General features: G+C 44.8%; 1 protein-coding gene across 1 annotated transcript; it reads left to right on the top strand.

Annotated features, from left to right (window-relative positions):
* Window positions 1-6,334: 6,334 nt before the first annotated feature.
* PMM1 (phosphomannomutase 1) lies at window positions 6,335-26,969 on the top strand. Its single transcript, XM_083462606.1, has 9 exons — window positions 6,335-6,896; window positions 7,259-7,836; window positions 12,397-12,514; window positions 14,422-14,498; window positions 15,422-15,513; window positions 16,553-16,652; window positions 16,973-17,048; window positions 18,455-18,570; window positions 22,816-26,969. The coding sequence occupies exons 2-9, from the start codon at window positions 7,348-7,350 to the stop codon at window positions 22,936-22,938; spliced, it is 1,191 nt and encodes a 396-aa protein (XP_083318732.1). The 5' UTR covers window positions 6,335-6,896; window positions 7,259-7,347; the 3' UTR covers window positions 22,939-26,969.
* Window positions 26,970-27,538: the final 569 nt, after the last annotated feature.

Below are 27,538 nucleotides of genomic sequence, written 5' to 3'. Positions count from 1 at the left end.
GCCTATCCCAACTGCTTGGGCACCGCAACATTTTATTTTAAATGCAGCAGTGAAGGAGCTTGCAATCATAAAGGCATGCTCCAGAATACATTGCAACATTGCAGAAAATGATGTGCCTCACCCAGCCAAGAGGTGGACTCCAACCCTCTGAAGTTGCATGTAACCCTGGAATGATCCTAGAGCTATGCATGCAGCTAAACATTCTGTGCCTTCTCTGGCCACTTCCAAGACCATAACACAGAAGAGCGATGACAGGTGAAAGATATCACACTAGCCTGAGCACTTGGAAATCATGGCTGGTACTGAGCTTTGTGCCTCCTCTCGAGGCATTGTGCCCTGTGCCCCATTCCACATCCGAACCAATATTATAGCCCTGTTGGGATCCAAAAGGGAATATGATGACCATTCATGCTTTTCAAAAAGTTTCAAAATAATGTCCCAATAACTTAATCGTAGGGACGCGGGTGGCGTTGTGGGTTAAACCACAGAGCCTAGGACTTGCCGATCAGAAGGTCAGCGGTTTGAATCCCCATGACGGGGTGAGCTCCCATTGCTCGGTCCCTGCTCCTGCCAACCTAGCAGTTCGAAAGCACATCAAAGTGCAAGTAGATAAACAGGTACTGCTCCGGTAAACGGTGTTTCCATGCACTGCTCTGGTTCGCCAGAAGTGGCTTAGTCATGCTGGCCACATGACCCAGAAGCTGTACGCCGGCTCCCTTGGCCAATAAAGCAAGATGTGCGCCGCAACCCCAGAGTCAGTCACGACTGGACCTAATGGTCAGGGGCCCATTTACCTTTTTAACTTAATCTCAGGGCATCCAAAAGATAGTGCTTTCTGTTGCATGGCTAACATTACTTCTCCAGCAATTATTATTCAGGAGGAAAATGTATATATGTTCTATAATACATCAGTGCTATTTAATCTTTAACAAGTTCTTTAAATTATTTGTTGTTGTTGTTGTTTAGTCGTGTCCGACTCTTCGTGACCCCATGGACCAGAGACGCCAGGCACTCCTGTCTTCCACTGCCTCCCGCAGTTTGGTCAGACTCATGTTTGTAGCTTCGAGAACACTGTCCAACCATCTCGTCCTCTGTCGTCCCCTTCTCCTTGTGCCCTCAATCTTTCCCAACATCAGGGTCTTTTCCAGGGAGTCTTCTCTTCTCATGAGGTGGCCAAAGTATTGGAGCCTCAGCTTCACAATCTGTCCTTCCAGTGAGCACTCAGGGCTGATTTCCTTAAGAATGGATGTGTTTGATCTTCTTGCAGTCCATGGGACTCTCAAGAGTCTCCTCCAGCACCATAATTCAAAAGCATCAATTCTTCAGTGGTCAGCCTTCTTTATGGTCCAGCTCTCACTTCCATACATCACTACTGGGGAAACCATGGCTTTAACTATACGGACCTTTGTTGGCAAGGTGATGTCTCTGCTTTTTAAGATGCTCTCTAGGATTGCCATCGCCTTTCTCCCAAGAAGCAGGCATCTTTTAATTTCGTGACTGCTGTCACCATCTGCAGTGATCATGGAGCCCAAGAAAGTAAAATCTCTCACTGCCTCCATTTCTTCCCCTTCTATTTGCCAGGAGGTGATGGGCCCAGTGGCCATGATCTTCGTTTTTTTTGATGCTGAGCTTCAGACCATATTTTGCACTCTCCTCTTTCACCCTCATTAAAAGGTTCTTTAATTCCTCCTCACTTTCTGCCATCAAGGTTGTGTCATCTGCATATCTGAGGTTGTTGATATTTCTTCCGGCAATCTTAATTCCGGCTTGGGATTCATCCAGCCCAGCCTTTCGCATGATGAATTCTGCATATAAGTTAAATAAGCAGGGAGACAATATGCAGCCTTGCCGTACTCCTTTCCCAATTTTGAACCAATCAGTTGTTCCATATCCAGTTCTAACTGTAGCTTCTTGTCCCACATAGAGATTTCGCAGGAGACAGATGAGGTGATCAGGCACTCCCATTTCTTTAAGAACCTGCCATAGTTTGCTGTGGTTGACACAGTCGAAGGCTTTTGCATAGTCAATGAAGCAAAATTAGATGTCTTTCTAGAACTCTCTAGCTTTCTCCATAATTCAGCGCATGTTTGCAATTTGGTCTCTAGTTCCTCTGCCTCTTCTAAATCCAGCTTGCACTTCTGGGAGTTCTCGGTCCACATACTGCTTGAGCCTTCCTTGTAGAATTTTAAGCATAACCTTGCTAACGTGTGAAATGAGTGCAATTGTTCGGTAGTTGGAGCATTCTTTGGCACTGCCCTTCTTTGGGATTGGGATGTAGATCTTCTCCAATCCTCTGGCCACTGCTGAGTTTTCCAAACTTGCTGGCATATTGAGTGTAGCACCTTAACAGCATCATCTTTTAAAATTTCAAGTAGTTCAGCTGGAATACCATCACTTCCACTGGCCTTGTTATTTGCAGTGCTTTCTAAGGCCCATTTGACTTCACTCTCCAGGATGTCTGGCTCAAGGTCAGCAACCACACTACCTGGGGTGTACGAGCCATCCATATCTTTCTGGTATAATTCCTCTGTGTATTCTTGACACCTCTTCTTTATGTCTTCTGCTTCTGTTAGGTCCTTACCACTTTTGTCCTTTATTATGGTAATCTTTGTACGAAATGTCCCTTTCATATCTCCATTTTTCTTGAACAGATCTCTGGTTCTTCCCATTCTGTTGTTTTCCTCTATTTCTTTGCATTGCTCGTTTAAGAAGGCCTTCTTGTCTCTCCTTGCTATTTTTTGGAAATCTGCATTCAATTTCCTGTATCTTTCACTATCTCCCTCGTATTTTGCTTGCCTTCTCTCCTCCACTATTTGTAAGGCCTCGTTGGATAGCCACTTTGCTTTCTTGCATTTCCTTTTCATTGGGATGGTTTTCGTTGCTGCCTCCTGTATAATGTTGCGAGCCTCCATCCATAGTTCTTCAGGCACTCTGTCCACCAAATCTAAATCCTTAAACCTGTTCCTCACTTCCACTGTGTATTCATAAGTGATTTGACTTAGATTGTATCTTACCAGCTCAGTGGTTTTTCCTGCTTTCTTCAGTTTAAGCTTGAATTTTGCTATAAGAAGCTGATGATCTGAGCCACAGTCTGCTCCAGGTCTTGTTTTTGCTGACTGTATAGAGCTTCTCCATCTTTGGCTGCAGAGAATATAATCAATCTGATTTCAATGCTGCCCATCTGGTGATGTCCATGTGTAGAGTCGTCTCTTGTCTTGTTGGAAAAGAATGTTTGTGATGACCAGCTTGTTCTCTTGGCAGAACTCTATTAGCCTTTGCCCTGCTTCATTTTGAACTCCAAGGCCAAACTTGCCAGTTGTTCCTTTTATCTCTTGACTCCCTACTTTAGCATTCCAATCCCCTATAATGAGAATAACATCCTTCTTTGGTGTCAATTCTATAAGGTGTTGTAAGTCTTCATAGAATTGGTCAATTTCAGTTTCTTCAGCACCAGTGGTTGGTGCATAAACTTGGATTACTTGATGTTAAAAGGTCTGCCTTGGATTCGTATCGAGATTATTCTATCATTTTTGAGATTGCATCCCAATACAGCTTTTGCCACTCTTTTGTTGACTATGAGGGCCACTCCATTTCTTTTACGGGATTCTTGCCCACAGTAGTAGATATGATGGTCACCCGAACTGAATTTGCCCATTCCCATCCATTTTAGTTCACTGATGCCCAGGATGTCAATATTTATTCTTGCCATCTCATTTTTGACCACATCCAACTTACCAAGGTTCATGGTTCTTACATTCCAGGTTCCTATGCAATATTTTTCTTTACAGCATTGGACTTTCCTTTCACTTCCAGGCATATCCGCAACTGAGCGTCCTTTCAGCTTTGGCCCAGCCGCTTCATCAGCTCTGAATCTACTTGTACTTGTCCTCCGCTCTTCCTCAGTAGCATGTTGGACGCCTTTCGACCTGAGGGGCTCATCTTCCAGCGTCATAACTTTTATATGCCCTTTGTCTTTGTCCATGGAGTTTTCTTGGCAGGGATACTGGAGTGGCCTGCCGGTCCCTGCTCCAGGTGGATCACATTTGGTCAAAACTCTCCACTATGACCTGTCCATCTTGGGTGGCCCTGCACAGCATGGCTCATAGCTTCTCTGAGTTATTCAAGCCCCTTCGCCACAGCAAGGCAGTGATCCATGAAGCGGTCTTTAAATTATAGCTCGCCATAATTTCAAGGAGCTGCCGCAGCTGCCTTCTAAGGCCAAATATTTTGCCAGGTCTGGGAGAAGGATGAGTACATTATAATAATGCCTGCATTGAGCAAGGCTAGCACTCGTGACAACTGTTCTGTTTGAGCAATTTGTTGCCACATCTCCGGCACAGTAATCTTTGATTTATCATTTGCATCCAAATGCGATGATTGATGGCTTCAGGCTCATCCCAGCATTCAGGACAAATTAACAAATGTAATCATGCCATACAGCTTTCAGTCATAGACAGATGACTTCATTGTTATCTGAGAGAGTAAACTGTCATATCTTTCCTATGATTTCACCAGTTCTATCAGCATGAATTAACTATTCTTGCAAACAATATGCCCAGCCCTGAAGGCAGAAAGCATTTCAACATCATTTTGGTTAGATTTCTATACCTCTATTTGAAATCGGCTGGACCTACTTCAGTTTGATAGCTTTCAGATTGCTCTATCAGTCTACCTGTTTTCCCCTCATTATTTAGATGTTAGTGCAGATTGGAATGCTGTTCTAAAATACTAGAATTTTGGAAGTTTTGCTCCCCATCCCTGTGGTATATTGTTATGGGTTTGCAGTCGGTAGGGGAAGATCCCCTAAAATTCCTGGGTGCCATGTTCTCCCCATAATTTCTGAAATTAGTAAATGTGGGGTTTGATCAATGGATTTAGCAACACCTAAAAAATAAGTCAGGACAGGAGTGCCTGGCGTCCATGGGGTCACGAAGAGTCGGACATGACTTAACGACTAAACAAAACAACAACAAAAAATAAATCAAGCCAACTTCCTCAGGAGATTGGCTGTGAGAAGTGCCATCAAATAACAAAACAGGTGGTGGGAAAGTCATTACCCTGACAAAAGGCACCCAGCGATGTGTTAATTAGCAAAAGACAACAGCAGAGTTGGGAGGGGCAGTTGCCAGAGTTACAGGAGGCATGCTGTCACCACAGGAAAAAGTGCCCCTTTTGCATGAGACTTGGGTTGCCTTTTAGCAAGGGTTTTGGTCAGGCTTCCTCAGCCTCAGCCCTCCAGATGTTTTGAGACTACAGTTCCCATCATCCCTGACCACTGGTCCTGCTAGCTAGGGATCATGGGAGTTGTAGGCCAAAAACATCTGGAGGGCCAAAGTTGAAGAAGCCTGGTTTTGGTGAACTAAAAGGGTGGGGCCAGATGCCATGCAAGCTGATGGACAATCTGTGTGGCGGAGACATAGATACGGCATTCTGGTTACTTTTGAATCCAAAGCTGTGCTGCTGTGGGGAGCAAGCCCCTCTTGAGATGTGATGCACAGAACCCTCTCTACATCCAAACTCAGGTGTAAATATGTGTAAAGAAACCATATTCCAAAAAGAGATTGGGGTGGCTGGTAAAAATATATCGTCTGATACAGTACTTTGATCAAAGAACCAGTTGAATGAAGATTCAACCGGCCAACACGTGTACATGGACTAAAGGAAGCCCATTTGTTCTTTGCTTCAGGCAGCAAAATGTTCAGGGCCAGCTCTGATCATGTTTCTAATTACATCAGGGTGAAATATTAATGTGTAACCTTCCAGCAGCCACCTAAGATGACTAATGCAATAAATAAACAAACAAAGAAAGAAAGGGAAGGTGCTGTTTGTTATTTCATGACAATGCTAAAGTAAGTAGCATTAATGTGGAAGCTGATAGTTTTTATCAAATATGGTTGGTTGGATGGGTGGATAGGATAAAGGTCATGTACAAACGTGGTAAACTGATATAAATACATGGTTTATAATGTAAACAAGATTGGGGAAAGACTACAATAAACTTTCAGTTTACAGGTACTTGCATTATACAGTGGTACCTCGGGTTAAGTATTTAACTTGTTCTCGAGGTTCGTTCTTAACCTGAAGCACCACTTTAGCTAATGGGGCCTCCCACTGCCGCCGTGCCGCTGGAGCACAATTTCTGTTCTCATCCTGAAGCAAAGTTCTTAACCCGAGGTACTATTTCTGGGTTAGCAGAGTCTGTAACCTGAAGCCTCTGTAACCTGAAGCGTATGAAACCTGAGGTACCACTGTAGATCCTATTCCTGCCTTTGACAATATTGTACCTCTTTACTGAGACTTTCTGAACATAGCAAAAGTAGCCTCTGTCTAGTGCAACTGAATCAAAAGGTATATAAAACACTTTATTGCAACCTGAGGCATTACTGCTTCATTAACTCCAACTTCTTTTCGGTGCCTTGCTATTCTAACAGGCATTTAAGTGATAATGCCATTATGATCTTTGCAGCTATTTTAACTAAGATGTTGGTGCTGTGAAGGGAGATATTATTTATGTTATAAAATTTTAGTTTTGCTGTTACTGATTTTAATGTTACCTTTGTTTGAATTGTATTACATGGGTTGTTGTTTTTTCTACTGTGTGGGTCAGTTTAGGACTTTTTTGGGGAGAAGGGGCTAGGCAACCAAGGAATAAAATATATACTTTTTAAAAATTCAGTATTTCCAGAATAACAAAGAAGAGGCTAGTAGAGTAAGTGGAACTGGGATTGGAGGGAGTTGTAGCCCAAAAATCTGGAGAGCACAGAGTTGGAGGAGAAGGCTGCCATAGACTTGATTCTTATACTGTATTCCTGTTTCTAATTCCCCATTTACAGCTCACTTGCTTAGCCGGTGCCTCTGACCTACTGCAGTTTTTCTGACATCCTTTTGTCTACCTGGTACTATGGAGTTTCACATACAACTTCTTCTTCTTCTTCTTCTTCTTCTTCTTCTTCTTCTTATTATTATTACTACTACTACTACTACTAGTACAGTGGTACCTCGGGTTAAGTACTTAATTCGTTCCGGAGGTCCGTACTTAACCTGAAACTGTTCTTAACCTGAAGCACCACTTTAACTAATGGGGCCTCTTGCTGCCGCCGCGCCACCGGAGCCCGATTTCTGTTCTCATCCTGAAGCAAAGTTCTTAACCTGAAGCACTATTTCTGGGTTAGCAGAGTCTGTAACCTGAAGCGTATGTAACCCGAGGTACCACTGTACTACTACATGTATTTTTATATCCCGCCTTTTCCCCTGACAGGGACTCGAGGCGGCTTACTGCTGAAAACATAGAATTCCTCGTGGAAGTGTTTTTGTTCCGCGTCGGTTTCTTCTCCTGGCTAAAACGTGATGGCGGGAAAACCAAGACGACTATGGCAACACGTTAAGAGAAGTACCGCGGCCGTCCCTTACGCCGCCGCCGCCGGAGGGGAACGGCGGGAATCTTTGCCCGGCTCTGCGTCGTTTTCCTCGGGAAGGACGAGGCAAGCGCAGCCGAAGGAGCCGCGCCGGGGTCCCGCCAAGCGAGCGAGCCAGCCGACCGGCCTGCGCTTGGCGCCGAGTCCCCTCCGCCCCCCGGCGGGTGTACGTGTTGCCAGGCCGGTTTACACAAGTCACATGGGCGGCCCTTCGCGCCGCAGTTGGGTCGCCTTCGGGCCGCCGCCTCCCTCCCGCCTCCTTCCCGCCTCCCTGCCAACTGCAGCCTCGTCCCTGCGAAGGAGCCGCCGCCGAGGAGGGAGGGAGGGAAGGAGTCCCGCGGCTGCAATGGCTGCCACCGGGAGCCGGGAGCGGATCCTGTGCCTCTTCGACGTGGATGGGACCCTCACCCCGCCTCGCCAGGTAGCGGACCCCCCCACCCCGATCCCCCACCCCTGCTTCGACGGCGCGCCCGGGTCGCCCTTGGGCGATCTTTGGAATGAATGGAGACCCCACGCCGGAGTAGCGCTCGGGTTCTGGCGCTAGAGCTGCTGTCTGGATCGGAGTCCGGACCCAGCTCGCCCAAGCCCGGCAGAAGGGAAGGCAAGAGCGACGCTCCTCCTCGCCCACCCCACCTCTTCTTCTCCTTCCTGCAACCGGTTACGAAAGAGTTCAACCGCGGGCCAAGAGGTCCGTCAGGATGCAGGCAGGCTGCCGGGTCAGGTCTGGGCTTCGCTGCGGGGCATCTCCGCTAGACGGTTACGTAAGAATAGTGCGCATTGGACCGGACCGCCGACGTGCATCTGCAATATTGCAGCACTTAACAGCGCGATCCTCTGCAGGTCTCTTCGGAAGGAAGTCTCGCTGTGTTCAGTGGGGTTTGCTTCCTAGCAAGAGTGTCGGAGCGAGGACAGCAGTCTTAGCGCCGCTGGACAGGCTGGGAGCAACTTTTGAGCAAACATAGGCTTGAGCTATTGGTTTCCACAAACTGGTCAGCTAGGTGCAAACTCTAGGAAGCTCACAAGCAAGGCAGAATGGAACTATCTGATTACTTACTTCTTGGTCCTAGGATCTGGAACTTGGAGGCAGGGATGCCAACAGGATTTCCTGGGTCCTGTAAGCTGTATGTGGGTTGGGTCCTTGCATTGGCAAGAACTGCTTCTTAACCGCAGTGGCATAGCATAATCGCAGTGACATAACAGGGGCGATTGCCCTGGATGCAAAATTCTTAGGGGTGCAAAATTTCATAAGAAAAAGAAAGAAAGAAAGTAGTAGTATTAGTAGTAAAAAAAAAAAAAAAGCAGATTCTTCTCCTCCATCCAGTGTCAGACTGGCAGCAACAATAGCAAGCTTCTCTCTTTTTTTTCTCCTGATGCTCTGGGAGGCTCCCTTTCCAAGTCCTATATCAGCTTTTCTTCCTCTGGTTACTTAACAAAAGTGATTAAAAGACTTTAGCAACAGCTGTTTATTTTCCTAATAAGGCTTACAGTGTTGACTCCACAGTTTGCTTTCTAACTTTTTTAAATAGATGTCTGGTTGACTATTTTTTTAAAAAAAACAAAAGCTAAGAGTTTTGGGTCCCTGCTGGCTTGGAGCCCAGTACATAGGTTCAGACTATAGTTGCACACAAGTGCAGGAAAAAGCCTTAGCAGTTGATTATGTCCAATGTAGAGACTAGTCTTCAGTTTTAAGCCTTCCCACCTCCTCAAACTGCAAGGTGGATGTGTCAGGCAATTAGATTTAATCAACTTTAATTGTTAGTGTTCTTTGGAAGGATGAAAAAAATTAAAAGAAAACCACCTCAAAGTATTAACCACTGGGCTGGATCCAAAGTACTGCACATGGAAGTAAAAGAGCTGCTAGTGTTGTTCCAAGAACACATGTGCAATGCCAGATTGGTGGGTGGAATAGCAGTCCTTAAGCTCTTATGCAACCTCTTGCCTATGTGTCAGATTGTTTCATGTCTGTTTCACAATATTCTAGCTCAAAGGGTAAAGTAGTACTTCCTTGAGCAGAAGACACTTTCAACACATCAAATAAAAATATTTGATGCATTCCATTAAATTTTCAGCAAAATAATGCATTAAACTGCACTGATATGCCCAAATTTGCTGAACTGAGCTGAGAGAACATGTCACATTTTGGTCCAATGTGTATAGAAACAAGCTGAAAAACTCATCCACTGCAAAAAATTTAAGGTGTCTAAAACTCAGGCCCCCTTTGAGCTTGAGGCTCAGGCCAAATGACCCTCCTGGCATCATCCCCTCCACCTCTGATTGGCCCTGGAGGCACCAAATTTAGTATTTATGGAGTCCAGGACCAGGTGGGCTGTGATTGGCATTGCACATACACAAGAAAGCAAGCTTAACACTTTTTGGAAATTGGGAGATGGGTGGTTGAGGTGCTAAGTTCATGGGATGTTCCTGACCTACAGGACATCTCAGAGGAGGGCTCAGATTGCATGTACGCCAAGGTTCAGGAAGGACCTAACTGGTCCACTTGGACAGCTAAAGAAATTGTGTGGGGTGGTTCTGTATCACAACAACCTGGAAGTTCCACAGGATTCACCTGATGCTGCACATTGCAGGGAAATACTGATAATATCAGGCAAGCAGTCAGTCAAAGAAGCTTGCCATTATTAATATTCTCATTGGAGAACTAATAAGCTCTCAAGGCAACTCCAGAGCACAGTTAGACAGCTGTTGCCACTAACCATTCATGAATATATGATGCTATAACCACTGTCAGCCCAAACCATTTGGCTGCCTGGAGTGCAAATGGTGCCCTACCCACTAAGGATAAACCTGTAGCCCTCCAGATGTTGTTTGACTCAAACTCGAGTCATCCCTGATCACTGGCTACAACATCTGGAGATCCTAAGGTCCCCGAACGCTGCTTTAAGTCTTGCTGCAGGTTTGGGACATCAGTTGCTGCCTTCATCTGTTCCTTCATAATGCTGCTTGAAGAAGGTCCCTACATTCTGCTGCATGGCAAAGCCTTGGCTGTGTCCATTCACTCCACCCTTCGAATTTATTTATTTTTAGATTCACTAGGTGATAAAATCCTAGTGGGAAAACAACCAAGGAGACAACCTAAATATGATTTGCCTTGTGATCACAATGTTGATTTACTCAGATACTAGTCTTATCTCTCTTGGAGGGGCATAGGGCATGTCCAGAAGTGTTGGATTTGGCGCACTACAGGCGGTTTGCTTCGCTGTGGATGAGAGAGTATGTCCAAGCAACTCTGAAGGGTTGGCAGAGTGGCTTCCTTTGCATGCAGATCATGTGAGCTCCCATTGCTCTGTTGACGGTGCCTTTGAATTAGACCAGCCTGTCCCTTAAGTGTTTGGTTGTTCATTTAACCATCTAATATTTTAATTGTGGCAGGGTGCTGGTGCTGTGTGGATTTTGCAAAGTGAGAGACATAAATTAGGTGCAGATGGTGTTTTTTAAAGTCTGCTACTGCCGTAGCTAAACTCATTTGCAAAACATGCTAGATGAAGTGTGTGTGTGTGTGTTTTAAATTGACTCTTGTAGGTTGCTGAAGAATATATGGTTTTGTTCCCAACAGCCAGAGGTTGGATCACTAGGAGGTTCCTTGCTTTTTTGCTTTGAAGTGATGGGTGAATTTTCACCAGTGTAAATAAAAGTTACAGTTCAGTTCACAAGTGCTTCTGATGATAGACAGTAGCAGGGCTGGCTCCAGGTTTGAGAGGGGACTGTGGGCAAAAGTGTCCTTTGGCAGGCCCCCTCCTCTTGTCAGTGGGTCCTGGTGGGCTTATCTGCCTATGGTGCCAGTGCTTCAAGTAGCAGTGGGCAACTGTATCTAGCAACATTTTCTGTTTCCCACAGTGCCTCCCAGGTCTGGGGCATTGTGGGAACTTAAAAAGATGGTTGTATCCAACCACCTGGCACTCAGTGCCAGTTCAAAAGAGGGGGCAAGGCAGGTCAGCCATCAACAGTGGACCTTGTTGTGGTGCTGGGGCCCTGGCAACTGTCCAAGGATGCCAGCTGCTGAGATGTTAGCCCTTTACAATGAAAATACAACTGTTCCTTTTGACAAATAACAGCGAAATCTCAATTGTTTGGGGGATGAGATGGGGTGTAGCGAACTTCAATATGTGTTTGGAATCAGATCTAAATTGTCACATTATTTTTAACATACAGTACTGTTTCCACTCCAGCTAAATCTTTTTCAAAATCACGTATTAAACAATTACCGTATTTTTTGCTGTATAAGACTCACTTTTTCCCTCCTAAAAAGTAAGGGGAAATGTGTGTGCGTCTTATGGAGTGAATGCAGGCTGCGCAGCTACCCCAGAAGCCAGAACAGCAAGAGGGATCGCTGCTTTCGCTATGCAGAGATCACTCTTGCTGTTCTGGCTTCTGGGATTCAGAATATTTTTTTTCTTGTTTTCCTCCTCCAAAAACTAGGTGCGTCTTGTGGTCTGGTGCGTCTTATAGAGCGAAAAATATGGTAATTGATTAACCACTTTGACCATTCAGTTAATACTTTTAGCCACAGGAGTAGGAATTGTAGTTCATCAACACCTGGAAGTCCTGAGGTTCCCCACACCTGCTTTATGATATCAAAGCACAACTAGGAAGAAAAAGAATAGAGTATTCGGTCTCTTCATTTTGTTGATTGTTCAGCTTTGCTGTGCAAGAGCCTTCCACTTCTATGGCATAAATCCACCAGCTCTCCTGGCATTTCTCTGTTGTTCCAGGTTACAAATGCTCATTCTGCTGCAATGAGTTTGTTAATCTCTAGGCAGCCTTCTGCAACATGACGCTGTCCAGATGTTTGGCACTATGACTTCCCATTGCCCCACCCAGTGCTGATCAGATGGGAGTTGTAGTGCACAACATATGTAGGACACCAGGTTGAGGAAGGCTGCTCTAAGGCAACACAGGTCTCTCAGTAGTTTTTGTTTCCTGCTGGCATGCCAATAACTACCACTCTTTCTCCTTTTCCCTCCAGAAAATTAAGCCTGAAGTAGACGAGTTTCTTCAAGAGCTGCGTACGAGAGTGTTAATTGGGGTAGTGGGTGGCTCAGACTACTCCAAGATAGCTGAGCAGCTGGGTGAAGGAGATGAAGGTGAGCAATACATACTTCTGCTTTCTAGGTGCTTTTGTTTAATGGAAGCATTTTGTTTAATGCTTTTGTTTAATGGTGCTTTTGTTTAATGGATTGCAAAATCAAGCAATCGTAGCAGTCATATTGGTGAACAAAAGGGTGTGCAAATTGACACATGCAGAGGAAAGCACATGGTATGGCTGCTGTGGACTGCACCATTTCAGACTGCAGGGGTGGGGATCATGTAACTCCATGCACCTCCATACCTCCATCCTTTTTCAAGGAAAGCTAGTGTGGGGAGAGGTTTGGGCCTAAACTTCACCCAAACAGGCCCCATCTGAAGAGTTTTGTTTTATGTGCAGAGGCATTCAAATGTGTGATTCTCTACCACTCTGAAGTTGTACAGCCTGGGAAGGAATATCCATGGGTTGTTTCTGCATATTGGATCAAACCCAAGACAGTCGTAGCATTTCTGTGCTACTGTAACATAACTGTACTGCAGATCCACAAAGCCAAACTCAGTATTGGAAGGTTCCAAATAGTCCTTGGAAGCTCAGCATGTTCTCCTGTGGCTTCGGACTGGTGGGAAGTGGAATCAGCTCTGGCCTTCGAAAGTAGGTTAACTGGCCTCCCGAGCCACATGGACAAGACAGAGACCTGTGGCTTCTCTCTGTCCTACTCCCTATATCTGCAGCATTACCCACTGCACTTTCAGTTCAGGATTTCCAAGACATCTCATTATATCCCCAATCTATAAGGGGTGGATTTAAATTGACCCAATGCAGTTTCGGGATCCTCTTGATCAGGTCCAACAAGAGCTGTGTGCCTGACTTATTCCGATGCAGGTACATCACGAGGGAAGACAGATGAAGGTCCCAGCAGAGAAAGCAGGAACAGGAGCACAGCAAAGAGGGAGGTACTGAGGTGATGGGGAAAGGCGGAGATGGGGACAGAGCCAAGGGCATCATGGTATATTTGTTTGGTACAAACATAGAAACAGGGATCCAGAAAACTGCAGGCACTTGCAACGCAGCGCCATATGGAATAGAAGCAGCTTCCAGAAAAGCAGAGAAGGAAGCCACCAGCTGAATTTATACTGCAAACAGTCAATCCTATCTGGCCTGCAATAAGCCTAATAAGGTTGCAGGGCATCCTACAGTAAATGGCATCATGAGTTCATTCACAGCCCATGTTTCCAGACTTAGTTGGTGGGGTTCCTCTGAGCCTGTGGTCCTAAGTGCAAGACTTGCATCCTTTCGCAGAAGTAAAGCAATAAAGCAGAACGGTTGTTCCATGCCTTTGCATTCCCCTCCATTGCCCCTTCCCCCAGTGACAAAGAATAATATCAGATTCTAAAACCTTCCTTCTAGACTAGAGATAACCTAATGTTCCCTTAAACAGAAAGTGAACTGCTGATTCAGCATTGGCCTTTTTATCACTGCTGGGAAAGGCCAGTGTGAAATAACCTGTAGCTGCAGATCTGTGCACATTTGCTTGCAAGTAAGCTTCACTGAGCACAGAGACACGTGCTTCTGAGTAAACAAGCTCAGGGTTGCACTCTGAGTTACTGAGACGTTCCAAATGGAAAAGTGGGGGAGGCCAGACAAAGAGAGCATGGGCAGGCACAATTCCGCTTTGTTGCTGTGTCTGTCAGATGATTGAGTTCTCACTCAGCAACTTGCACACCTTCATCTGTAAAATGGGAGCATCACTACCGGCATTCACGAGCCTCACTATTTTCAGGGCACCTCAAATCAAATTTTGCTGAAGTGTCAGAATAAAACCACAGAGATCCTGCGATTCAGCATCCACTTCCCTTGCAGCCCCTATCCATCTGACTGATTGATATTTCTCTCTCACCTTCATTTCCCTTCCTTCACTTCTTCTCCTCAACATCCTTTTTGCCCCTACAAATCTATTCCCCACAGTTATCGACAAGTTTGATTACGTCTTTGCAGAAAATGGCACCGTGCAGTACAAGAATGGGCAACTGGTCTCCAAGCAGGTAGGCCCAGCCACTTTGTGCTCTGCCACCAAGGCTGCAAATTTCCTCCTCCTCGCACCCTCCTTCTCTGCCAAATCTCTCAGAGAGAGATGATGGTATCCAAAGTCTCTCAGGTTATCTGGCTCCATACAGTTATCTGATAAGTCAGTATTTTATTGAGGAAGGGTTTCCCTCCCCCCCCTCCAAAAAAGGAGGCAAAACTTTGAAGTAATGCTTGAACAATTTTAATTCATGAAGTAATATGCCCAACATCTTTCTGGCATCTTCAGGGGCACTCAGAAATGACAATAAAGATTATGTTAAAGAGTACTCAATATCAAAGCTAATAATCTTAACGTAAAGATATACACTTTATATCAAATATGTAAGGTATTTGTATGGGTATCATTTATAAGGATATTAATATTCAGTACTTTTCATATATATATTATATATAGTACTGTATAACTTAGGGCTATGGCGTCCCCGTTGTTTTAGTCCCTGAGAGGACACAGTATCTCCTCACAGGAGCAACTGGATAATCTGTTGCTCCTGGCTCTTCCCACAACAGGAAAGCCCCTCCCCATGCCTTAGATAAATGCATGTAGACTTGGAAGGAACCCCAAGGGTCATCCAGTCCAACCCCCTGCAGTGCAGGAATGTGGACATCTAATCCTTGTTGTGATTTCCTTTAGTGCGAGATGATATGTCAAAAACATGTTGAGCACATTACAGCACAAAATAAAATTCTCAAGCAGCATTTTGAATCTTCACTTCCTTTTTTCCTTGATTTACTGGTCCTTTTGGTGCTGCCCCTATCTTATCATTTTTGTTCCATTCAACATATAATAAAACAACCTGTTCTGATGTTCACAATGTGGGTGTATTTGGTAAGAGAATTGCACTCTGTTGCCTCAGTGTGACCTTTGGCTTTTTTTTAACAGGCTATCCAGAACCACCTTGGGGAAGAACTTCTGCAGGATCTGATCAACTTCTGCCTCAACTACATGGCACTTCTAAAGCTGCCCAAGAAACGGTAATGGTCCTTTCTTATTCCAGGGCATGTGGACTCTGGCTTGTCTCCTTAAGGAAGTGTCCCAGTCCCATTGTTCAGGAAGTGCCCCAGCTTCTCCAGAGAGGCTTTTTAGGACAAGCGTGTCACTTCGAGCTTGGGGAGGGGCTTTCCTTCCTTAAGTTAACTTATCAAAGGATTCAGGTCTCTCTTTTTATTTTCCAGATACTATGTGAGTGTTTAGAACCACAAAGTTGATAATCCTGCCCGCCCAACTAAAACAAAGAACCTTAATCTTCAAATAATATCCAACAGAAACCTTTCCACTGTTTTATTGAATACCTGAAAGGGAAATATTCCACAATTTCATTCAGCACTTGATTTCATTGCATAACTGTTCTTAGAGTTGGGTAACATGTTAAGAAGAAATTCCATCCTTTCTGGAGTTTAAACTCATTGCCCTGTATTCACTATGCTTTCTAACTAGTTGCTATTGTTTCCCCACTTTTTCCAATATCCTTCTATATATTTTTAAGTAGTCAGTGTTTAGAACAGAAGAAAAGCAAATCTGTGCGCAGCTGATTTAACTTAGCCTTCACAGATGTTGTGTCTTGTGAGTACCACTTTCTAAAAAAACAAGTTAACCTCGACTCAGTTTATGTTATTTTGCTATACTATAATGCTGTGCCCAACATTGTCCATGGGAATTTTGCATCATGAATAAATGAAACATTAAAGAGTGGTATTCTAGGCATTTACTTCTAATAGCTCCAGCTCTCGTAGGGGAAAAATTACCCTGGAAAAAGTAAGATGCGATAGGTAAGGGCCATGAGGAATCTATGATCAGCTCTCTTAGGAAAAGTTGCATGCCACACACCATAAGCAAGGTAGAGGTCCCTCTTCTTGCGATTAGTTTGACTTTGTGTTGTATCACGGCGGGAAGATTCTGCTTGACTTCATGTTAAAGAAATAATGAGGCTGTGCAACAGAACTGTCTTTTTCTTTTACAACCACATACTCAAGTTTCTCCTTCTCTCTTCCCCTTAAAAAAATATATTCTCAGGGGGACGTTTATTGAATTTCGCAATGGGATGTTGAACATCTCTCCTATTGGTCGAAGCTGCACTTTGGAAGAACGAATAGAATTTTCAGAACTGGACAAGGTAAATCATGAGCATTAGGCTCCAAATGTATTTGTGGCACACTGGAGCCTGTTAGAACCCCAGGGTGTTGTGTTGTGTGTGTGTGTGTGTTTTCTAAGTATTAAGCCTGTTGCTAGGGTACCTTGCCTATAAGCTGGAGTGAAACAGGAATATTATTCTGACTGGTCACAGTTCTTGAAAGAAATTGCAAGGCACAAACACAAAATACTGTGTTTCATGGGGGAAAGTGGGATCTGACAAGGATCAAAGTAATTGAGGGGGATGTTTCCTTATCCCTCTTCAGTTCTCTCTCATTTGTTTTCTCTTCATCTCCTTTACAGAAAGAGAGGATTCGAGAGAAGTTTGTAGCTGCCTTACAGAGGGAGTTTGCTGGCAAAGGCCTGCGGTTTTCCCGAGGTGAGAGTTTTCTTAGTCCTCTCTGTGATTTTGGGAGGAATGGATAGGAAAAACAATTGATTTTGTATTCAAGAAGAATATGGATATATTCTTGTTTTGGCTGTGTTGTGCTTTTGTGCACACAAGTTCATTATTCTTGTGCTAGAAACTGACAATAAAAAAGATTTTTTTAAAGTGAGTTTGGGTACTTGGTACAATTAGTTTTGGGGTCTTAGAAAAGCAAAATACCTAGCATGGTTTATGTTTAAAAAAACTGGGTAAGTGCTTCGTTACAGGACTTAAAAGAGGTTTCCCTGTGGTGATCCCTGTCTGCAATGAGTTTCTTTTCCATACTATTCTAAAACCCTCAAACTTTTTAGACATAACCCCCATTTAATTGAGTGAAATATATGTCCAAGTTAGCGTTCTTGGAAGGACTGCTGTTTTAACAGAGGGATCACTTTCTTTGCCAAGAATTGCCAGGATCAGAGCATGGTCTGTGGCTAGCAGCGCTCTGCCTAATACTCCAGTGGTCTGGCAGCAATGCTCTGTTTTGGGTGCAACCCTATCCATTTGTTAGCCCTCTGTGCTCCTGCCCCCCCCCCATCCCAAGTATGTGTGCCCCTTTCACTGCCACGCCACCCCTCTGACCTCTACACATTCAGCAGGAGACTGAAGGGGGAAATGGCTGTACTCTTAAACCTGAAATCGTGGGCCTAATCATTTGTACATCCTTCATGTGGCTAACATTTGACAGTGCTGGCAATAGTGGGGTCTTTGTCCCTTATTAGGGGGCTGGCAGGTGGCCATATTTCCTTTATTTGTGGTGGGGGCAGTTGCTATTGGAGCTGTTGCCACCAGCATGCCAGAATAATTTATCTGGACTACAGCTGTAGTACTGCCAAACTGACAGCGAATGAGGTCTCATGGCAAAAGTCCTTTGCTCTGCCCTGCAGTGATCCAATGCTAGGACCAATCTGCATTTTACATTCGTCCCACAGTTAACAGACTCTCCTTTCCCTGCCCAGCCATACTTAGAAGATAAGAACACTTTAGAATAGGGTTCCCTGCCAGCCCGCCAGCCAAAATGCTTGAGAGCCACCCTTCCCCCTTATAGATATTTTTTCTGAGAAGTCATTAGCTCCTGCTCCTCACACTTCCCCAGCCAACTGTTTCTTGTTTGTGCCTTTGGCTGATGGGGCCTTGCTGACGCCATTCCGTCCCATTGCCATAGAAACGGCAGCTACTGAATTCATGTGTCAGAGAAGCAGGCAGGCTGGCAGCCATGGTGCATGACCATCTATCACGGAACAATTTATTCTACAAAAGCCATTTGCACCTGAGGTGTTGAGGGGAGATCTTTTTCCTGCAAGCCTCCCCCTTCAGTCTGTTTCCCTTAATTCCATCACGCTTTCCCCCTCTGGCAGGTGGGATGATCAGCTTTGACGTCTTCCCTGAGGGCTGGGACAAGCGCTATTGCCTCGATATCCTTGAGGATGAGAGATTCGACACCATCCATTTCTTTGGGAATGAGACAAGTCCAGTAAGTAAATCTGACCAAAGCCCTGTTCTTTGACAAGGGGCCAAGTCCTGTGTGGGATCGAGGAAGATAAAGCTGTCCATATCTAAACTGGCAGGCTCTCCACAGAGCTACAGTGGTGCCCCGCAAGACAAATGCCTCGCAAGATGAAAAACTCGCTAGACGAAAGGGTTTTGCGGTTTTTGAGCTGCTTCGCAAGACGAAAACGTCTTGCGTTTTTTGCAAGTTTGTTTCCTTTTTCTTAACACCGTTAATACAGTTGCGACTTGACTGCGAGGAGCAACTCATAGCCTTTGTGGTAGCCTTTTTTGAGGTTTTTGGTGATTTTTGAAGCTTTTCCAAAACTTTTCCGACACCGTGCTTTGCAAGACGAAAAATTCGCTAGACGAAAAAACTCGCGGAACGAATTAATGTCATCTTGCGAGGCACCACTGTACATTGCATTAAAATAACCAGCAGACTCCCATTTCCACCGTGGCTCAACTGTGTCTTTTCTACAGTGTTTAAAGGGCAATATTTCAAAACATTTGGTACATAAACCTGGGGACCATGGCTGAAAGCCTGTTTTCAGATGTGCAAATGCCCTTTGGATGTTTCAGAAAAGACACAACTGATGTGTGATGGGAGCATTTGCTGTAAGGTTTGAAGTGGCTCTCGTTCCCATTTCCCAGCCTTACAAGTTGGTACCTGGACTGCATGAAAGCAAGTATAAGCTAAGAGTGCCCTCTTCTGGTGACTGGAAAATGCAAAGACATCTGTTAAGGTGCCATTTCATTTCAACATCTCTAAAGGGATTTGTCTGCGCAGAAGCTTTGCGAGGAAGGAGAAAAAGAAGTGGGCAACTTTTGTATTACATGAACACAATGAATCTTACAGTGCAGACAGTGCAGAAGGTTGGTGGTTCAAATCCCTGTGACAGGGTGAGCTCCCGTTGCTCTGTCCCAGCTTCTGCCAACCTAGCAGTTCAAAAGCATGCCAGTACAAGTAGATAAATAGGTACCACTGCGGTAGGAAGGTAAATGGCGTTTCCATGCACACTCTGGTTTCCGTCACGCTGTTCCGTTGTGCCAGAAGCAGTTTAGTCATGCTGGCCACATGACCCATAAAGCTGTCTGTGGACAAAGGTCAGCTCCTTTGGCCTGAAAGCAAAATGAGTGCCGCACCCCATAGTCATCCCATAACCGTCCAGGGGTCTTTTACCTTTACCTTACACAGCTTTAAAAAAAGACTCTGAAAATGCTCTGAAAATAACCATTTTAAAGCTCACAATGGAAAATTTCATAGGAAACTATTTCAGCTCAGCAGCACCATCTGGTGTCACAATGTTGGAACAGTGCAAGTAGATAAAAAGGTACAGTGGTACCCCGCAAGACGAACGCCTCGCAAGACGGAAAACCCGCTAGACGAAAGGGTTTTCCGTTTTGGAGGCGCTTCGCAAAACGAATTTCCCTATGGGCTTGCTTCGCAAGACGAAAGCCCATAGGGAAATCTCCGGGGACCTCTTTTAAATGCTAGCGGTGGGGAGCAAAGCCTTTCCCCCCCCTCCGGCCTTCAGAAGAGGTCCAGGAAGGCTGGCGGGAGCCGAAAGGCTTTGCTCCCCAGCGCCAGCATTTTAAAAGCAGTCTGGGATAGCAGGGAAGCGCTTCCCGCTATCCCGGACGGCTTTTGAAGGCAGGAGAGGTCCGCGAAGCCTGGGCGCGCTGATCTCAGCGCACGCAGGCTTCGGCATGCCGGCAACTCTCCGCCAGCAGCGGCAGCGCTGCCGCTGCTTGCAGAGAGGTCCGCGAAGCCTTGGCCGGACAGCTTTTGAAGGCAGGCGGGGGGGAGCAAAGACTTTCGCCCCCGCCAGCCTTCAGAAGAGGTCCAGGACCTCTTCTGAAGGCTGGCGGGGGGCAAAAGTCTTTGTCCCCCCTGCCTGCCTTCCCAGGGGCTTTTAAATCGCCCCGGACAGCGGAGAAGTCCTCCGCTGTCCCGGGGCGATTTTAAAATGCCGCCCGCCAGCATTTTAAGATCGCCCCGGACAGCGGAGAAGCCCTCCGCTGTCCCGGGGTTTTTTAAAATGCTGGGGGTGGGAAGAAAAGCCCTTGTCCCCCCCCCCAGCCTTCAGAAGAGGTCGGGGGACAGACTGTCCCCGGACCTGGTCTGAAGTCGGTTTCCCTAGGAACGCATTAATTGATTTTCAATGCATTCCTATGGGAAACCGTGCATCGCAAGACGAAAAACTCGCAAGAGGAAAAAACTTGCGGAACGAATTAATTTCGTCTTGCGAGGCACCACTGTACCGCTGTGGCGGGAAGGTAAACAGTGTTTCCGTGCACACTCTGGTTTTCCTTACGGTGTTCCGTTGCGCCAGAAGCGGTTTAGTCATGCTGGCCACATGACCTGGAAAGCTGTCTGTGGACAAACACCACCTTCCTCAGCCTGAAAACGAGATGAGCGCCGCACCCCATAGTTGCCTTTGACTGGACTTAACTGTCCAGGGGTCCTTTATCTTTACGTGTACCTGTCTGCACAGAAGCTTTGCGAGGAAGGAGAAAAGGAAGTGGGCAGCTTTTGTCTCACATGCTCATCGTGAATCTTACAGAGCAGACAACGCAGCCCACACTTCAGCCCTTGCGTAATTGCTTTCAGGTGCATTGTGGACACATTCTGATTATCTGGTGTGGGTGCTCTGCAGAGATTGGATTTACCAGTTAAGCACACCCAACCCTCTTTTTTAAAAAACCAACACAACCTACACATGGATACACTTATATAAAACATCCCTGAAATAGTGTGGTTTATTGGCTCTCCTCCCTCCCTGTCAGCATGTGAGGTCATGACTACTGATGCATGACAGGGGGAAATCAATACCATGAGCAGCAGCATCACTTCAGATTAGGTTTTACATGAAGTCAGGTCCCACAAGAAATACTTTAATTTACAAATTCCGCATAACTGGGGTACGCAGTCCCTTGGGTATGCAGAAACAACCTTCTGATCCGATAGGCACGACACAACCCAAGTTCAGGATTAGAAGGGAGCAGGAGAGGGGGGAAGATATTCTTTCCAGGGCTCAATAAATCCAGTGTTTTCCAGAAGCAGTGATTTTTGTGTCTCACTGCCCACCCTCTGCATTATTTTCAATTCCTTGCCAGTTTCAGATGGCTTGAGCCTCCTGGCACATACACTGTACAGCAAGGGTGAGGATCCTGAGACTCTCCAGATGTTGCTGAAATCCAGCTCTCATTGGCCCCAGTTGGCCGGTGGTCACTGGTCACAGGCGATGAGGACTGTAGTGCAAAAATATCTAGTCCATCATTGCATTTTCATTGTGGCCAATCAGATGTCTAAGGGAAGTGGGGCCTGAGTGCAACAACATTCTGCTCACTTGTGATTCCCAGCAACTGGTATAAAGCCATCCATTTTGGGGTGAAGGTGTGGCATATATGCCTTGAAGTAAATAAATAAATCTGACGTCTGGCAGGGGGACTCATATTCTGCCTTAAGGGGGGGGGTGGAAATTGGATGGTGATGATGATGATGGTAATAATAATAATTATTTATACCCTGCCCATCTAGCTGGGTTTCCCCAGGCACTCTGGGCAGCTCCCAACAGAATATTAAAAACACGATAAAACATCAAACATTAAAAACTTCCCCAAACAGGGCTGCTTTCAGATGTCTTCTAAAAGTAAGATAGTTGTTTATTTCCTTGACATCTGATGGGAGGGCGTTCCACAGGGTGGGCACCACTACTGAGAAGGCCCTCTGCCTGGTTCCCTGCAACCTCACTTCTTGCAGTGAGGGAACCGCCAGAAGGCCCTTGGCGCTGGACCTCAGAGTCTGAGTTGAACGATGGGGGTGGAGACGCTCCTTCAGGTATACTGGGCCGAGGCCGTTTAGGGCTTTAAAGGTCAGCACCAGCACTTTGAATTGTGCTCGGAAACAAGTCTGTGTTTTTCAAGTATAGTAAGGCTGCAATTTACAGAGGGAATACACCTAAAACCAAAATTGTGTATTGTCCAAACACATTGGGTTCAATGGCAGGTGGGATTGCCAAAGTCTTTTTTCCTGGACACTTTTTCCCCTTTCTGCCCCCTTTTTATTCTTTTTTTTTATGCCAAGCATGTTGAGCTTGAATGCGCACATGTTAAATACACCCAGGTTGTGGGCTTACGCTTTTCTATACTTGCCTGCTCATTTTAACCACCACGTCCAGCACCTTAATTCTAAGCGGCCAATAGTAAAGATTCTTCTTATCCTTAGGGTGGGAATGATTATGAAATCTATGACGACCCTCGCACGGTGGGGCACAGCATCCAGTCTCCCCAAGACACAGTCCGGAGGTGCCAGGAGATCTTCTTTCCAGAGACAGTGAATGAATCTTGACTCGTGGTGTCCCTGCTGCTCTCAATCACTCGGATGAGACCCTCACTCACCTTAGGAAAGCACCTTTTGGATCCTTTCAGGACTTGCTGAGGCCCAAGGTCAAAATGCACTTTGGAAACGGGAGCCGGAGTGTCAGAAAGGGAGGGAGATGATGAAAGCTGTTCATCAGTTGCGCCATCATCTTGCTACTGGGGAACTGCAGAACCCCAATTGCCATACCCTCATTCCCACCAAACGAGGTAAAGTGTTGTTGTTTATGTTTAAAGTGAAACCTGTATCCTAGTTAAGGCTTTTTTCCTTTCTTATTTGGAAGCTAATAATCCCCACAGATTCACCCAAATGAACCTATTTTTGAGATGGTGATTATAATGATTGAAATAATTTATATACCCCCTTCCATTTCTAGAAGAAATGCCAAGGCGATATTTTTGAGATGAATCTCAGAAAGACACTAAAGTTATATTTAAAAGGAAGCAGGGCCTGTAGTGTTACGAGTACAAGACCTGTCAAGTATTTTCATATTATTGAACCATCAACGTGGTTGGCAAATTATTTTTTGAGAGCCTTTTTAATGTGTGAAACGAGAGCGTAACCTGAACGATAAATAATGGCCCCTCCTAGCAGTAGTAATGTTTTGTTTTGTTTTTTAGACATTGACACATGGCTATTGTGCCAGAATGTGGATGGGATATGCACTTCACTCCCATTGAAAGCAATGCAGTATGGATGCTGGCATCCACACTGAGATGCACATCTCATTTCTGCCTGTGCTTCCTGATCTGGCAAGTGATACCTGTACAGAAACTTTCTGCTGCATGCAGATCTCCATCACTCGATCAGGCTGAACAACAGTGCTGAATTGTGCATCTTTAAACAGATTTCAGCTATGTTAGTTGGATGACCTTTGAGCAATGCTAGGGATTGGGCTGTTGTAAAGGACTTTGTAAAAAAGGCAACATGTTCATTTGGCCCCCAAAGTAAAGAATATAAAAGACAAGTGGGGCCCTTCAACAAAATGTTGCAGTGTGGAGAGTTCCTGTTCAGTGCCCTCCCCCCGGATATTCCATTCCATCCTCAGAAAGCATTCTGTTGCCCCTGAGCACCTTCAGGCTTCAGCAGTTATTTTGGGTGGTGGTTGTTTCCCTTAAATATCCTCTGTTCTTCTTGAGCTCTTCCCAAACCTGCAGCTATCTCCCTCTTCTGTATATGTGGTGTTTTGTCTACATAAACAATGGCACTCGCACTGAAAATAAGGAGAACGGTGGTTTGAGCATAGGGCAACGGAAGGACTAAGTTCTAATGCATTCACACATTCATAAATCCAGATGAATTAAACCAGGTTTATGAATGAGGAAATGTTTACAGCTGTAGCTTTAATATCATTCCTGATTAGTCATCAGATTGCGATGTAGATTTCCTTCTAGACTTGTCTGATTAAGAATCTCAAGTTCAGATTTACTAAATGTTTGAATGTGAAATTAGCTATAAACTACTGAGACTAGCCAAACTGTAGCAAACATTGCTACTGTTTATTGTTTCCATAAGTATATATTCTATTTTAAATTACCTTCAGTGCAGACAGAGCAGCAGCCTTCGTTACTGTAGTCTCCAAACCCTAGATTTTTATATTTAACACAGAACTATTTTCTTTAGTTTCCAGAGGGGTAATGGTGTTAGTCTACTGCAGCGAAAACAAAAAGACTAAATATTTGCCTATTTCTGCCTTTAGATAAAAATAGTGATGGTTAATTGCAAAAGGTTCTTCCTCTGGTTGGTGACTTCCCATGAGATACTGTCAGAGTACAATTATATATGCTAAGGCTGGGCAATATATCAATATATTGTCCAAAACCTGTTTGAAGACCATATGGTGATATCAGTTTCATAAATCACAAATCATGGTGTGTGTTCAGACTGGACGATATATCATCCAAAACTGGTTTGAAGTCCATTTCATGGTATGGGGTTCATAATTTTTGACCTGGCAAAATATCATAAATCATAATGTGTGTATGTATGTATGTATGTTGCTATGCAAAAATCATGATGTTAACTCTTGTCGGCTCAGCTCTTCACTGCCTCCTGCAGGGAGCAGCAAATCACAATAGCAGTCGCTGGCCAAAATCACGATGCAAGAAAAACTGTGAAGCCAACCAACGCCTCTACATAGCTCCATCCTTATTTCAGACATTGTGATATATTGGTGTATCACGATGTTTAGCTGTGGCTATATCACGATGTTGAAAACCAGATTATCGCCCGGCTCTAATATATGCATTCCACATACTGTGCCACACTAAGATAGAGTTGCTTCATGCTGCTTACTTTTCATTAAACAAACAAACAAAGAAAAACAACCCCAGTTCTTAGCTCTCATGGTTTCATGCACAGTGTTGTGAATTTGGAAGCAAAGCCTTCCAAGCAGTAAAAGAACACAGAACTGGATGCTATGACTCAACTTTCCTTTGTATCTGTTAAGTTCCCTCTCTGGTCATTGTCTTGTCTGCCCTTTGTATCCTATTCCCTTCTACACTTGTCCTCATCATTCTTTCACCCCAGTCAAAAAATATCTCAATATTTTCCAATAAGCCAACAATATATTTCACTCGGAGCCAGTTATGGGTTGACAATTTGCATATTTACAGGTTTATGCTGATGAAGATGAGCATTGTTTTTGTCAGTGCCAACAGATCAAGGGTACAGAAGCTGTGACTTGACTATAATTCCCATCACCAATGACCACCTCAGCTTTGGACACTGAGAGTCCAGCAGTATCTCAAGGGGAAGAGGTTCTTTCCGCCATGCAGGACACCCAGGCCATAGCACATTTGAGCAGGGCGTAAGGAGGACACAGGTAGAGTGTATGTGCCCTTTAAACAACAGGTAAATAAATTCAGGATACCTGCTGTCCTACAAGGCTGTCCCCTCCAAGATTCCTGAAAGAAGGAAAGCACAAAAAACATTAATAAAGGGCACGACCCTTTTATTATATACTCAGTAGAAGATAGCTGTCTACACTCCATAGGTCTCATAAACGGTGTCTGTACTCCCACCCTCTGCCTCAAAGGCTTTGTATGGCACAGATCAGAACTTATACAGTTCAACTGAAACTCCAGGAAAAAAAGTGACAGCTGTAGTAGTCAGGGCAGCGCAGCCTCTTATGAGTAGAAAATAAGACTGCCCTATTCCCTCCCCTACTCAGTGGAACATGGACCTCTCCAAAGTGAATGTTCATATTACGTAGCTCATATCATCCGTCATCTGCAATGAATGCTTCCAGCTGCTTTCATATGAACATGAACACAAGGTTTGTTTATATACACCACACTAGTGTAGGATGGCAGCTTGCTACCTGCATGAATGGATATTTGAAAATAAAGGGTAGCAAGGAGGGGATTTATCTTAGGTAATTGTTACTGCCGTTCCCAAACGGGTGCCCTCCAGGACTGACAGCCTTGCAAGCTCCCGAAGTCCAATGTAGCTGATGGATGGACACTGCAGTCTAAAACAGAGGACACCAGGCTGGAGAAGTCAGGTTTGAAAAGTTGCATCAATGATGTTTTCACCTAGTACTGTGTCTTCATGTCTGCATCTTCACTTGCACCTGGTTTAACTCCTGTGCTGCTGTATTTCTGTTTTGAAGAGATTACTCTTCCTTTCCCCTTTACCCACCACCTCTTTTCAGCAGGAGATATTTGAATGACTTTCACAGGAAGGAACTGATTCCGACACAGAGCGACTGGGTTTTTTTAGAATGGACCAAAAAAAAAAAGGAATGTTCAGTTAATGATAAATGTATCCTTATTTAAATTTTATGTGAAAACCAGATGTCTATTACTGACCAATTTGTGGGTTTTTGTTCACAGGCAGCTGTTTTATATATATACTAGAAATATATATATATATATATGCTTTTTAATGCATCACAAACAGGCAGCGGAGCTCCTACACGCAGGCTTCTATGCTTTGTAGTTCAATATTGTAACAATGTGGAACTAAATAATAATAATAATGAAGGCACAGGAAATCAATACTATTTGTTTTTGTTATTTCTGGGTAATTTGCATGTGCTCAAATTCAAACAGATAGAAAGCACAAACAGTAACAACTTGGTAACTTATTTTGACCGACCACCTACAGTATCTGTGAAGGTCACAGATACAATTCCCTCACAGAGCCTTCTCCAGCCTGGATTATGCTGGGCTTCAGTCAGCCCCAATCCTTATGGCCAATTGCCAAGGATAATGGTATTGCAGTCTAAAACATCTAGAGGACACCAGCTTGGGGGAAGTTGCCCTAACACTTCCACATAAAAGCTTGTGATGGGAGGGAGAGAAACACATTTGCCTGAAACTTTGAAAAGCTGCTGTCATTCAGAACAGCCCGTCCCGTGCTAGATGATTACATGTATGGCTGTTGTCCTCGTAAAGCATTATAGATGCCTTAGACCAGGCTTCCTCAACCTCGGCCCTTCAGATGTTTTGAGACTACAATTCCCATCATCCCTGACCACTGGTCCTGCTAGCTAGGGATCATGGGAGTTGTAGGCCAAAAACATCTGGAGGGCAGAGTTTGAGGAAGCCTGCCTTAGACCATATTG

Source organism: Podarcis liolepis (assembly GCF_965112155.1).
Source record: "Podarcis liolepis genome assembly, chromosome: 10".
NCBI classification, from domain to species: Eukaryota; Metazoa; Chordata; class Lepidosauria; order Squamata; family Lacertidae; genus Podarcis; species Podarcis liolepis.
The sequence above is the reverse complement of the archived record's forward strand: the minus strand, read 5'-3'. Positions and strand labels throughout refer to the sequence as shown.